Source organism: Podarcis erhardii, assembly GCF_964252035.2.
Source record: "Podarcis erhardii genome assembly, chromosome: 5".
Lineage (NCBI taxonomy): Eukaryota > Metazoa > Chordata > Lepidosauria > Squamata > Lacertidae > Podarcis > Podarcis erhardii.
Genome location: NC_138509.1, coordinates 2,411,955 through 2,427,132, shown reverse-complemented (window position 1 = coordinate 2,427,132; position 15,178 = coordinate 2,411,955). Strand labels below are relative to the sequence as shown.

Sequence of the window (15,178 nt, the reverse complement as noted above, 5' to 3'; positions counted from 1 at the left end):
ATTTTGTACAATTCATTAATCTGGTGATAATGTAACCAATTTATTTTATCTTTGATTCGGTCAAATGGTTTTAATTTAAATCCTTCATTATCTTCCAATAACAAATCTGAATATCTCAACCACTTGGATTCCATATTTGACTTTTTCTGGGCCTTTGCCTCCATTGGCGAAAGCCATCTGGGAGTTTTCCTTTCTGGAAGATCTTTGTATTTAATCCAAACATTATATAGATATTTTCTAATCACATGATTTTTAAAGCCATTATGGGCCTTTACCTTGTCATACCATAGACATGCATGCCATCCAAACACATTGTCAAATCCCTCCAAATCTAAAACATCAGTGTCCTCTAGTTGTATTCATTCCTTAATCCAGCAAAAAGCCGCTCCTTCAAAATAGATCTTCAAATCTATTTTCTCTTTCTCTTTCTTTCAAGTCCGTTAGTAATTTATATTTGATTCTGGGTTTTTTCCCCTGGCAGATAAATCTAGATAGTGCTTTTTGCCATTCTTTGAAACACTTCACATTATCAATAATTGGTAGGGCTTGAAACAGAAACAACATATTTGGCAATACATTCATCTTAACTACTGATATCCTGCCCATTAATGACAATTTCAAACTTGACCAAATCAATTTCATTCCATAATTTCTCATAGTTATCTTTATATAGATTCAAGTTTTTCACCGACAAATTGACCCCCAGAAAAGACTAAGGCCGTCTTTTCTTGTAATAACTTCCTTTCCTCATTGTCCATAAGGCATAATGTTATAATGCTATTTGGTAGCCCTATATAATGAGTGAAATAACAGATGATGTTTCAAATTGAGTTCTTAAACAAAAAATATATTTTCAAGGGTCTAACCTGCTTCTAGCTTATTGTTGTTAATTGTATGGAATCTCTTCCACAAATGGTAGCTCACAACACTTAGTGCCAATAGTTTTAGTTGCTCCCTTCAGCCACAGAAGGATTAGAAACAGTTCCTTTGGGCTACTTCTTTTAACATATAGCTCTTAAAATTAAGTCATACGTGTGCTACTTGTGTCCCACAAGGACATACACAGCCCTCCAGCCACCCACAGGAGCCTGCTGGCAACTCCCCCCCCCCCCCGGCACCTGGCAGGCTGCCCTGGGTGGTTAGTGTCCTGGGTCATAAGCTGTGCAGGCTTGAGTAAGCAAATAGTACTTCAAAAAAGAAAGTCACAAGTAATCAGTAATTAAATATGGGAGATCTCATTCACATTATTTTAGCAGCATTCATTGTACATCTTTAAATATAAGAATACGGGTCTATAGTATGAAAAAGTCTTGCACACAAACCCACAAAAGTTACCAGTGGTGCAAACAACTTTTAATAACCCTCTTGTCCAAACAAGGTTATAATCTGTTGGCTAAAAGGGCGGGGGGAATACATTATTTATTGCAACATTTCTTCCTGGTTATCTGCACGAAATAGGCACTGGCTAAGTGAATGGATATTTATATGCCTTGAAGGATATTTATACGCCTTGGGTTTTTCCCCTGTGTAGGCAGCTTCCCAAAGCTTGTGATACCTGGGATCAAATCCTGCAGAATCACCCAACTGACCTGTTAGCCCTCAAATTTGCACATGACACTTATTTCTACTTGGGACATCAAACCCAGATGAGAGACTCCATTGCTCGAGTCTATCCTTATTGGACACCAGACATTCCTCTTAGTAGGTAAGATCATTTTGCTTCTGCTGCACTCTCTGATTCTACTGCATGCTCAAATTCAAGAACCTCAGATAAGAAATATTATCAGATCTTGCAGTCCAACTTATTGGTTTATTATTTTAAAACCCTACTCTTCAGCCAAAAAAGGTGTCCAGATCAGTCTACAAGTGTACAATCTAAAAGTACATGTAAATCAACACAACTGGATTTTAGAGAAAGATTCGTAATAAGAAGCTCAATTTTCAGAATAACTGTTTCACCCCCAGTACTAATATTCTTAAGCAAGTGAGACCTATGACAAACTGGAGGGCTCCCATTCACTGTTCCCATCAGTCAGCTGCATCCTCCTCCATGGTAAACAAGTCCATCCCCCATGGTTTTGTAAACCCCACCTGACAACTGTTAATCTGTATTCTGATCCCACATAATCCTTTCCTCATTGAGCTGTTTCCCGCCTAAAGTGGTTGTTTGAGGTAAACACAAATACAAACAGTTCCCTGAGCCTTACTCATACCTCCCTCTTGTGAGTGGTTGGTGCTGTTTCCCTACATAATGGTTGGCTCTTGCCTTTGAACTTCAGAAATGGAGGGGAAGATTCTAGAAGGAGGATCTGAGGCTGAGAGAATAGAAGGCTTGTGTGTAAGGTGCCTGGCAGGCATTGTCAGTCTCCATGCAGCTCCTTGGCCAGTCAGATGCAACATGGAGGCCTTGGGACTGGAGAAGGACCTACATGCAAATGCCATTCATCCTAAGGAAGTAGAGAGCACCCAGCAGCTCTTTAAAGCATCCAGCCCAGGTCCCAGCAGGGAAGAGGAGGACCATGAGAAGAGCCGAGGAATCCAGGAGAGCAAGGAGACAGATATGAGGGGAGAAGGCATATGGAAGGGTCTGTGGCTGTTTACTTCAGAGAGGAAAGACTGTCAGGAAAATAAACTATATAAAGAACCAAACAGAGTACTGTCCTGTGAGAAAAGGATGCCACCAAGTAAGGGACTCCCTCAAGGGTCGGTCCTCTGAGTACAAGAGACCACCTGGGGTTCTGAGGAACCCGGACCAGAGGAGGGATGGAGCCGACACACTTTACAGACTGAAGTGAAATTTGGACACATGCTCTCATGTGTTAAGAATAAAGTGTCGATTCCCTGAATGTACTAATTTCTAGTGAGAACCTGTTGCAAATGCTAGTTCTTATGTAGTTTCATCAAGTAAAATTCTCTTTTTTATTTTAAGGTATTTATCAAGGTGCTATTAAGTAATCTCATATTGACTGTCAGTTTTTACCTTTTCTGTTTAGCTACTTAAAAGGCATGTACTCCTTTGGACTGATGGAAACCAATTTCTTTGATCGTGCTGAGAAGCTTGCCTATGAGGTAAAAAATAAAAAGGCTGAAATATGGGGTGTTCAAGTTATTTTTTGTGTAGGTGAGTGAGAGAGGTAATTGATGGTAAGCCGGGTGGTTATTAGGGCGGTTCATAAAAAAACTTTTTTTAAAAAAATGCCTGCTCCAAAGATCATATCTTACTACACTAGGGATTATATAGCTATATCTGAAATTTCATGCATATCAGTTAATATCTTGACCCTCCTCCACAAAAATAGCTTTTTATTTGGCCATTTCCCTATGTTGTGAAGGCTGAAATTTCAATTCAGTGGAGCAGGGTCAAGGTATTAAGTGATATGCATGAAATTTCAGATACAGCTATATAATCCCTAGTGTAGTAAGATAAGACCTGTGGAGCAGGCATTTTTTTTAAAAAAAGTTTTTTATGAACCGCCCTAGTAGTTCTAGTAGTTATGCCAGTCTGGCCCATCAAGAGCTAAAAGGAATAGTTTTTTGGCCTCTTTTGAGATTTCCTGGCTTCCCCAGTTTATACTGCCAGGAAAAGGCACAGCTTGGGAGATATTGCAGACAATATTTTCAACCTCGTTTTGCTATTCTGATGTACTCAGTTTAAGTGACTTCCTCATAGGTGTCAACGGACTCTTCCAGAAACATTCTAGAATCCTTTTCACCTGCTCCTCGTTGTGGTGTACTAGTCTAATATTCTTCAGTTGCAATGACCTTGACACCATGTTACTCAACCAAGAGGAAACCAAGCCAAGTGTTATTTATGCTTTTCTAGCAACAGAGCACATTAGCTAACAAGTACAATTTTTGCCTCTTAACCTTTTGTTAGGCTTTAGCTATCAACCAAACAGATGCATGGTCTGTCCACACCATAGCTCACGTGAACGAAATGAAGGCGGATCTGAAGAGTGGGCTGTCATTTATGAAGCAAACTGAAAACAACTGGAAGGTAAAATATATTGCTTTCTGAGGTGCTTGCTCACACACTCTCATCCTGAAAGGCCTGCTCCATGGCACGTTCTTCCGCATAGCAAGTTATCTTCCTATATACATAAAAATGTAAGGCTGCCATCATGCAGTCCAGATTGTAGTACAGTGGTACCTCGGGTTACAGACGCTTCAGCTTACAGACTCCGCTAACCCAGAAATAGTACCTCGGGTTAAGAACTTTTCTTCAGGATGAGAACAGAAATCGTGTGGCGGCGCAGCAGCAGGAGGAGGCCCCATTAGCTAAAGCGGTGCTTCAGGTTAAGAACGGTTTCAGGTTAAGAACGAACCTTCAGAATGAATTAAGTTCTTAACCCGAGGTACCACTGTATTTGTGGTGCCTCGTCACAATCCTGGATTTGCATTAAGTCTGCATGGGAGAGGGGAGTAAAAGAGAAGGCATGTTTAAAATGGTGGTATAAAACAACAATAACGTTTGAATCAAGCAGAGATTTGAATAAAGGAAACAAAGAGCAGCAAAGTGGTGATTTTAAACAATGGCAGAGGCGTGAGTAAAGGGAACAAGGTTGTGTGCACAGCAGTTTCAAACAAGGTCTGTGGTGCTGTTCTGTATTTCTGAGCTGTTTACTGCCTTGAGATCTTCGGATGAAGGGCGGTATACAAATTTAATTAATAAATCATCATGATGATGATCCGAAGAAGGGAACTGGGGAAAGGTCTTGTGGCGATCACACAGGGTTCCCGGACGTTTGACGGTCTATTGATCCCTGTGCCACCACTGTGATTGCTTCTCCGCTGCCACCAACCCGTTTCTCTCGGGTACACACGGAGTACAGACAGTTGTTAACATTCAACCAATTAAACAAGTTTATTTTATAAGCATGAAAAAGTTTATGGTTTCAGATAATTTTTCTTGTCAGTTTCTTAATCTTAGTTTCTTTACTGGCCTATACCTTCCTAATAACTTCTAACTGATTATTCCAACTGTCTATCTGACTCCTCTTAACAGATTCTCTCACTCTCTCACATCAAACTATCCCAGCCCGCAGACTTATCCTCCCTCTCTCTTCTCTAGCACCCAGCTGACTCCTTAACAACACTAACTCTAACTCCTCCCCTTGGGTTCCCACTTGCCAATTGCTTCACACTCATTTAACCCTTTCCTTAGGACCCAGCATGTTGTCACCTAGGAGGGCAAACGCCACAGGTCTGTTTTGTTCCATAGTACCTTCGTACAATCTGGTTTTTCACTCCTGGTACCATGTGTTGTCTTCCACATGAAGTTCCAGATTCAGTGTAGTAATTAGAGATAGTTGATTAACAAGTGACTGAACTTGACTGAACTTGATCTTCTTCAACTGAATAGGTTAATTGACAGGCTTGCTCTTAAAAATCAATTCATCTTGAAAATACAGTAGCTTGTATAAGTGTGTCGTATGTGTGTTTGTGCAAAAGAGGCTGCATGGAGAAGGCATGGAAATAAGGGAGATCTGTGTGCAAGGGAGAGTTTGAAAAAAAGGAGGACGGAGGAAGTAGGAAATAGGGGGTGAAGGTGATAGTGCTTTGTGTGCTTAGTCATTGCATGTGGTGGTGGTGGTGGTGGGGGGAACTGTAGGTGATTAATGGGAATGGCATGGGGGGGTGTAAATGGAGCAAGCCGGAGCACAGCCACTTGTGCATAAATATCAGCACATCTGATGAGGCTGCGCTTTGGGTGCCTTGTCATTCTGAGGTAAGTCAGAGACAAAAGGGCCTTTCAGATTGTAATTTGGGGTGCACACATGTCTCTTTTGAAAAGATGGCCAAAACCTTTCAATTTCAGAGAACTTCTGGGAAACCTGGTTAGTTTCCCTGTTCTTATACTTTGTTGTTTGAAATGGGGCATTGTGTTGGAACATGTTTTTCATGGAATTTTTAATTCAAACTTTCCTATGGATTTACATTTTTAATAAGGAATTAAGCACCACATGTTTTGAGAACTGTTGTAGTCAAGAATTCTACTCATGTTGATCCAGAGCAGCTTCCAATATATAGTTAACAGAGTAAAATTTTAAACACATTGCAGTTTTGATTCCCAAAAATATATATTGGGGACAATTGTGTTTCATCCAGCAGAGTTTTGCTGCTGCCGAAGGCAGATGAGCATAATGGTCACAAATCCAACACATTCAGGATTGGCACTGCCCATAGGAAATCCAGCTGCAGCAGACTTAACTTAAACTTACAATAACTTATAATAAGACTAAAACATTAACACTAAGCATACTGTATACAGAACATCACACCAGAAGAAAAGAGAGATAAAGTGAAACCAGGCTCCTTCTGACCTCAAGCAGGACCTTGAGTGAAAGAGATAACAGAACCAGTTTAAAGCAGCTGTTCAGCTTCTCTGAAGGAATAACCTAAACATCAGGAATCTTCTTTCTCTTTCTAGGCAGAATAGAACATGGGTAGGCAACCTAAGGTCCAGGGGCCGGATGCGGCCCAATCACCTTCTCAATCCGGCCTGCGGACGGTCCAGGAATCAGCGTGTTTTTACATGAGTAGAATGTGTCCTTTTATTTAAAATGCATCTCTGGGTTATTTGTGGGGCATAGGAATTCTTTCTTTCTTTTTCAAAATATAGTCCAGCCCCCCACAAGGTCTGAGGGACAGTGGACCGGCCCCCTGCTGAAAAGATTTGCTGACCCCTGGAATAGAAGCTTGCTTGTCAGCTAGAAACTTCCAGCTTGTATCACACAGATAAGCTTCCAGAACTCCCTTGATCTTGAATCAATTAGAATAGGATCAATACTTTCTTCACCAAATAGTTCAATACTTTCTTCACCAAAAAAAATGCAAACTGACATGCTGAAGGTATTGATAGACAAGGCAGTATTCTCTCAACCTCAGTCACATGAAAATTGGCCTACCCTACAGGGGTGTCGGAGTGCCTGGTGTGCTCTGGTCCAGGGGGTCACGAAGAGTCGGACACGACTAAACGACTAAACAACAACACAGGGTTAGTGGAAAGACTATGGTTGCAGGAGGTCTGGTAGAGGTCACCAGCTCCTCAGTAGGCCAGGCTGAGTCCCTGAGCATCTAAGCTGACTGTCCTTTTTACGCAGTTTCTGGTGGCAGCTCAGAACCTTGAGTCCCTTCTGTTTTTGCAGTTCTATGATTCTAGTTTGTTAATCCTTATTTCATATTCTCAGGTCACTGTGTTTGCCAGGTTCCAGTTCTAAGAATGAGATGCTTTATATAAATTAGCTATTTGTTCCCAAATATAGGAAAGTTTTTTTCCTCTGGCATGCTTTAATGTTTTGCTCTCAAAACCTAATTTTGATCATTGTATCGGAGCTCTCTATTTTTTTCATTACAGTGGTACCTCGGGTTAAGTACTTAATTTGTTCCGGAGGTCTGTTCTTAACCTGAAACTGTTCTTAACCTGAAGCACCACTTTAGCTAATGGGGCCTCCTGCTGCCGCTGCGCTGCTGCTGCACAATTTCTGTTCTCATCCTGAAGCAAAGTTCTTAACCTGAGGTACTATTTCTGGGTTAGCGGAGTCTGTAAACTGAAGCGTATGTACCCCGAGGTACCACTGTACTAGCCAAGTCTAAATGCTAGAGTTTGCCTTAGACAATCTATGATTACTTTCTGATGTTAACATTCTGTAACTTTTTAATGGTAGACCATTAAAAAACTATGTTTAACATTTATTCATCATTCTTTCATCTTTTCCAGGATAGCGACATGCTTGCTTGCCATAACTACTGGCACTGGGCTTTGTATTTTATTGAAAAGGTATGTGGATGCTTCTGTTTTGTTTGTTTTTTAGAATATTTATTAAAGTTTTCCAAAAATAATATAAAAGAAAAAGAAAAAATAACAAAAATACAAAAATACAAAAATAATTAAAAACACATAGAATTTCCATTACTTATTTTCTTTTAACTTATTTTCCAGACCTCCTCATACCTCCCTTTCTTGTATTCCAGTTCAAATTGTTAGTTCAGCAAATCCTCACCATTAGTTTTTACTTATTTCTAACCCTTTTTTTCATATCTCTTAAACATTACAGCTGGAAACCACTTAATTTCTGTCCAACATCATTCTAACATTCTTTAATTTTACAATATTTCTGTAAATAGTCTTTAAATTTCTTCCAGTCTTCTTCCGCCGACTCTTTTCCCTGGTCTCTGATTCTGCTGGTCATTTCTGCCAATCCCATATAGTCCATCACCTTCATCTGCCATTCTTCCAGAGTGGGTAGATCTTGTGTCTTCCAGTATTTTGCAATAAGTATTCTTGCTGCTGTTGTAGCATACATAAAAAAAAGTTCTGTCCTTTTTTGGCACCAGTTGGCCGACCATGCCCAGGAGAAAGGCCTCTGGTTTCTTCAGGAAGGTATATTTAAATACCTTTTTCATTTCATTATAGATCATTTCCCAGAAAGCCTTGATCCTTGGGCACGTCCACCAAAGGTGAAAGAATGTTCCTTCAGTCTCTTTACATTTCCAACATCTGTTATCGGGCAAATGATACATTTTTGCAAGCTTGACTGGAGTCATGTACCACCTGTATATCATTTTCATAATATTCTCTCTTAGGGCATTACATGCTGTAAATTTCATACCTGTGGTCCACAACTGTTCCCAGTCAGCAAACATAATATTATGTCCAACATCTTGTGCCCATTTAATCATAACAGACTTCACCGTTTCATCCTGAGTGTTCCATTTCAACAGCAAGTTATACATCTTTGACAAAATCTTAGTTTTGGGTTCTAACAATTCTGTTTCTAATTTTGATTTTTCCACCTGGAATCCAATTTTCTTGCCCAATTTGTATACCTCTATTATCTGATAGTAATGAAGCCAATCTCGCACTTTGTTTTTTAGTTTCTCAAAACTCTGTTTATCTCCCTCTTGTTATTTCAGTTTATCTCCCTCTTGTTCAAAATTTCGCAATATTTCAGCCATTTGGTCTCCATATTGAGCTTTTTCAAGGCTTTTGCCTCCATTGGTGACAACCACCTTGGGGTTTTATTTTCCAATAAATCTTTATATCTTATCCAGACATTTAACAATGCTTTTCTGACAATATGGTTTTTAAATGCTTTATGTACTTTAACCTTGTCGTACCACAAATATGCATGCCACCCAAAAACATTGTTAAAACCTTCTAAATCCAAAATGTCTGTGTTCTCAAGGAGCAGTCAATCTTTCAACCAGCAGAATGCTGCTGATTCATAATAGAGTTTAAGGTCTGCCAGGGCAAATCCACCCCTTTCCTTTGCATCAGTTAATATCTTAAATTTTATTCTGGGTTTCTTGCCCTGCCAGACAAATCTAGAAATATCTTTCTGCCACTTCTTGAAACAGTCCATCTTGTCCACAATTTGCAATGTTTGAAACAAAAACAACATTCTAGGCAATACATTCATCTTTATAACTGCAATTCGACCCAACAAGGAAAGCTTCAAATTTGACCAAATTTCTAAATCTTTTTTCACTTCCGTCCAACATTTTTCATAGTTATCTTTAAATAAGTTCCCATTTTTAGCTGTCATATTAATCCCCAAATATTTCACTTTCTTAACCACGGTCAAACAAGTCTCATTCTGAAACCTCTCTCTTTCAGTTAATGTTAAATTTTTCTCTAAAACCTTAGTTTTTAACTTGTTCAGTTTAAATCCTGCCACTTGACCAAATTCTTGAATTAATTCTAAAACCCTTTTAGTACTAGATTCTGGCTCCTGTAACGTCAATACTAAGTCATCTGCAAATGCTCTCAATTTGTACTGTTTAGCTCCGACCTGTATGCCTTCAACCAACTGGTCCCTTCTAATCATGTTCAGCAAAACCTCCAGGACCGAGGTATGTGGATGCTTCTGTAACTGTATTGAGTCTGCAAGAAAATCCTTTCAATGCATTTCATTTGCTGCCATCCTTTCACCTTTCATCCTTTGACTACCCTTACACTTAAGTTCCTTATCTCATTTTAGTTTCTTTAATATATTTGTTTCTCACATTCACACAAAAATTGTTACGGACAGAGAGCATTGACATTTTTCTTCGTATTGGATACCTGACTTGAAGTTTTCTCATACTTGGGAACAAGTATACTACTGCCTCATATTTTGCACTCTCTCATCACCCCCAACCAGTGCAGGAATGTGATAAATTATTCTTTACAGCTGGGAAAACCAGATAGTGATCCATGGTGAGGTCAAAATATTTGCTAGGGTCTTTAAATTCTTTTCTGCCCTGAATGCTCTGCAGAATGACAGGGTGCCTCTTGTTTCTGTCTACAGTTAGAGACTTTAATTAGTAAGAAGCAGTGAATTTGATCTCCAGGCCAACTTCCTTTCCATTTAAGTGCTCAAAGCAATGTATAATTATTTTATGAACTCATTTGAATACAGTAAAACCAGTGGCAACACAGCATGATAACATGTGATAGCCCATTTCTATAGTAAGGTTGTGTCTGCCTGCGAGTCACTTGCAATTATCTTCGCTAAAATCAGCTGAATGAGGGTTTAGAAAATGAAGTGCTTCCATACCATTCTGCAGCACTGCTCAGGCTAAATAGGCATGAACCTTCAGTAGATGCCATGGGAAGCCCCATTAGAACAACACATAAAGAAGCAACTTGTGGGTATGGCTGTAGATCATGGTATGGCTTTTCCTCTCCATGGGGAGCTGCACTCCCTTGGGGATAATCTACTCCCAGGGACTGCATTCTGGTGGCGGACAGTACCTTGGGTTGTATACCTCAACATCGAAGCAGCTGTTTCCCTGGGGGCAAAGGGTGGTGACTTTGTAGCCAATGTGCAGTGCCCCCACCCACCAACAAAACTACATTTTCTTTTACCTGCACATTTAAAACATGTTTCAGTTTGTCAGAAATCTGATACAGTAGTACCTCGGGTTAAGTACTTAATTTGTTCCGGATGTTCGTTCGTAACCTGAAACTGTTCTTAACCTGAAGCACCACTTTAGCTAATGGGGCCTCCCACTGCTGCCGCACGATTTCTGTTCTCATCCTGAAGCAAAGTTCTTAACCCGAGGTACTATTTCTGGGATAGCGGAGTCTGTAACCTGAAGTGTATGTAACCCGAGGTACCACTGTAGTCTAATTTATCGATCCCAATGCATGGTAATTACAGAAGTTACAATATGATGAGTTGACTGTTTGCAAATGCACGAATAAAATGAAATCCTCCTTGTTCTTGTAGGGTGACTACGAGGCTGCTTTGACAATTTATGACACTCATGTAAGTATGAGCAGCATACTTAACGGACACATGAAACCATATTTGTGCCTTTCCTTCTGCTGTATATAGGCTGGCGTTTTCACTCCCCATTAAAATAACTATAATTTCAGCACCAGGAAGAACATATTTTCTCAGAACTAAGTCCTGGCTTCAAGGGGAATTATACTCTGGTAGGTGTGTATAGGATTGCAGGCTCATGCTTGATTTTACAACATTAGCCAGATACAACATAATAGATGCAGATTTGATAATCCAACCTACTTTGTTGCAGAATTTGAGCCAATTTGGTACATTTTTTAAAAAGTGTTTTAGCTCAGAATATACATAGCTCTGCTTTACAACCTTGATTTTGTAAGATGAAAGCATAGTTCAAGTGTTTGGGGGGTTGGATAGTTCATCTGCTTTGAACTCTCTTGAGCTTGCACTAAAACGTTGTTTCTGATAGTTGAGATGCACTCTTTTTTCTTCTGAAGTAAATTTGGAAGTACTCTTCATTGTTTCATTAGAAAGGTTTTCCCTGGGAGTATGTAACAGAAGGAAATAACTCCTTGTAGAAATTATTGCTCTGGACATTCATTCTGATTGAAAGAAGGCAAACTCAAGGTAGCAATTTACACAGAGGTACAACTGTTGAGTCTCCTCTGTGGGTAGGAAATGTTCTGTCTCGATTGGGAAGGTTAGCTTTCAGGCAGGGATTTTGCAGAATTGCAGGTTCCCTTCAGAGGCTCCTCTGTGGGGCCTTGGGCTCACAGAATCCTTTTCATTATTTAATTCATCTCTCACATGAGACTTCCCATTGTTACATGGGGCATTGCTATGGCCAGGTCACAATTTGGGCATTAATTGCACTATGGGGGTTGCTAAAGGAGGTGTGTTGCTGGCACATCCTAGCTTCCTGATACACATTGGCCCGGCAATCTGAGAAGTAGCTTTTCTATAGTTCTGTGTATGTGAAATAGAAAGCACCTTGTATCTTTATCAACACACATGTCTTTCTTCCTATCATAAGCATTTGTTGGGCTATTTCAGTCTTCCAAAGAAACATGTAACTTCTATTAATTCTGTTAATTTTTATATGTGGTTTTGGATCAACAAGAACAGCAAAGGTATGTGGTGCTCTCTCTCTCCCAATGAGACTTTCTAATCAGTTTTGTGAAAGAACATTCCCTTATTGAATTAGAAGAACTGGAGATGGAGAAGCAGCAGCAAAAAAGAGTCTGCGTAAAGAGAAGGAGGAGGAGGGGGAGAACCAAACTCTTCTGACATGGATGCTGCTCAGAGGTTCACAAGGGGATAGAGGAAGTGCAAAGTGCAAGATAGCTGTCTCCTAAAGCACGGCTTAAGGAGAATATTAGAAATCTTAAATCTGGACTGTGAGGCCAATCCAAATTCTGAATGCTTTACGGTTTACAGATTGCTCCCAGGTGCCAGTTGAGTGGAACCATGCTGGATGTTGTTGACAATTGCTCCATGCTGTATCGGCTTCAGTTAGAAGGTAAAAGAGAAACTCTGAAGAGGCTGTGCTCTTGCCTATTTAGGCTGGCAACAGTTTTCTTTTTATTTTATGCATTTGAATCTCTTTGCTCTACCTTTCACTCCCTTCCCTGGCTAAACAGAAGAAGGACTGAAAAAGAGCTGGCCTGATCAATACTGTGCATGAGCTACTATAGCAAATCTCACAATTTTCTTGGCTACTTTTCTCTGCCCCTCCCTCCCTCTCTTTTGTTTTGTTTCAACGTATTGGGTACCCAGACCAACTGAATTGGGTTAGAGGCAGCTTCCAGTCAACAATGACTGAGACATGAATCCATATCGCCAGTAAAGGACCCTCCAGACATTGTTTTTATTGCATATGCCTAGTGATTTGTGTTCTGGACAGTCATATGTGATTCCACTTTCAAGACTTGCACCTGCAGATCTCTTGGGGCGATCATGCTCATTCATTTCCAATCCTGCATCGTCCTGCTGAAATCCCATAATTTTTCATACAACAAATATTCTGAGAGTTGTTGTTTTTTGTACTACTTTTGTTTTGTTGTGCTATAGTCCTCCAGACAGCAATAATGTGGAAGCATTGCAGAACAAATTAAAGCAGAATAAATCAGCCACTATTATCATGTCAAAAACATGTTACAGAATAATCTCAAAATCAAATACCACTCTGGAGAAGTCCTAAATGCTTATGCATGAGTATAGAAGTTGAAGTACATATAAAAAAGTGTTTTGCACTCAATGGCTTTGCAGCAAAAGCTATGCATCTTTACTCCAAAGTATGTCCCACTATTTCCAGTGGGGTCTGCTCTGAAGTAAATGTGCATGGCCATTTTTTAATATTCTAAGTTGCTTTTTAAAAAACGTGTTAACTTTTCTCCTAGGTCTGAAGGTTGGTGACAGGTGGAAAGCAGTAAACCAGCTGACAAAAAAACATGCCAAAGATCACATCCTGGTTTTCAATGATGCTCATATTCTGATGTCTTCATTAGGGGCCCAGGACCACAAAACTACTGATGAACTCTTAGCAACTCTTCATGAAGTCACCCAGTAAGCAGCAAACAGTTTTATGAATAGGCAATTTTTTCTTCTTAGCTTTTGCCCCCTTTCAGGGCACTGGGGGGGCACTGAATGCCATGTGAAATCCCCTCCTTAGAGTTTCTACTCAATGTAAAGATGGAGCTGCCAGACTTCAAGAAGATGCGCAAAGGGTTGAGGGCAACCTTGCACCTAACCCCTGCCCAACCTTGCTTCACACTAGGAGAATCTACAAGGAGATCTTTTTTTGTATTTAGAGCCAAGTGGAGCTGAGTGAGACATGTCTACCCTCTCTATCTCAAATGGGGTGCTTTCTCTGCTGCAGGAGGGGAGAGGATTTGGCTGTTACTCTCATACTTGCTATCAGCGGGTACAAAACAGATGTGTTGGGAAATGGTTAGTTTGCTTATTTTAGATGTATAGCCCAGAAATACCATGAAAGCTCAGCACAAGCACAAGAAGGGAAAAAAATAAGCACAATACAGTAAGATGTCATCTAAAAAATGAGAGGCACAAATACAAGATGGGTGACACCTGGCTTGAGAGCAGTACATGTGAAAAGGATCTAGGAGTCTTGGTTGACCACAAACTTGACATGAGCCAACAGTGTGACGCGGCAGCTAAAAAAGCCAATGCAATTCTGGGCTGCTTCAATAGGAGTATAGCATCTAGATCAAGGGAAGTAATAGTGCCACTGTATTCAGCTCTGGTCAGACCTCACCTGGAGTACTGTGTCCAGTTCTGGGCACCACAGTTCAAGAAGGACACTGACAAACTGGAACGTGTCCAGAGGAGGGCAACCAAAATGGTCAAAGGCCTGGAAACGATGCCTTATGAGGAACGGCTAAGGGAGCTGGGCATGTTTAGCCTGGAGAAGAGGAGGTTAAGGGGTGATGTGATAGCCATGTTCAAATATATAAAAGGATGTCACATAGAGGAGGGAGAAAGGTTGTTTTCTGCTGCTCCAGAGAAGCGGACACGGAGCAATGGTTCCAAACTACAAGAAAGAAGATTCCACCTAAACATTAGGAAGAACTTCCTAACAGTAAGAGCTGTTCGACAGTGGAATTTGCTGCCAAGGAGTGTGGTGGAGTCTCCTTCTTTGGAGGTCTTTAAGCAGAGGCTTGACAACCATATGTCAGGAGTGCTCTGATGGTGTTTCCTGCTTGGCAAATACAGTGGTACCTCGGGTTAAGAACTTAATTCGTTCCGGAGGTCCGTTCTTAACCTGAAACTGTTCTTAACCTGAAGCACCACTTTAGCTAATGGGGCCTCCTGCTGCTGCCGCGCCGCCGGAGCACGATTCTGTTCTCATCTGGAAGCAAAGCTTAACCTGAAGCACTATTTCTGGGTTAGCGGAGTCTGTAACCTGAAGCGTATGTAACCTGAAGCGT

At 40.5% G+C, this 15,178-nt stretch overlaps 1 protein-coding gene across 3 annotated transcripts in view; it reads left to right on the top strand.

Moving 5' to 3' along the window:
* TTC38 (tetratricopeptide repeat domain 38) overlaps nt 1-15,178 on the top strand; it is a 30,507-nt gene that overhangs the window by 8,062 nt on the left and 7,267 nt on the right. For all 3 annotated transcript variants that reach the window (XM_081861400.1, XM_081861399.1, XM_081861401.1), the window contains 7 exons: nt 1,532-1,705; nt 2,994-3,069; nt 3,878-3,997; nt 7,721-7,780; nt 11,217-11,255; nt 12,669-12,750; nt 13,631-13,796. In XM_081861400.1, the coding sequence (XP_081717526.1) occupies nt 1,532-1,705; nt 2,994-3,069; nt 3,878-3,997; nt 7,721-7,780; nt 11,217-11,255; nt 12,669-12,750; nt 13,631-13,796 (717 nt within the window). The remainder of the gene's footprint in view (nt 1-1,531; nt 1,706-2,993; nt 3,070-3,877; nt 3,998-7,720; nt 7,781-11,216; nt 11,256-12,668; nt 12,751-13,630; nt 13,797-15,178) is intronic.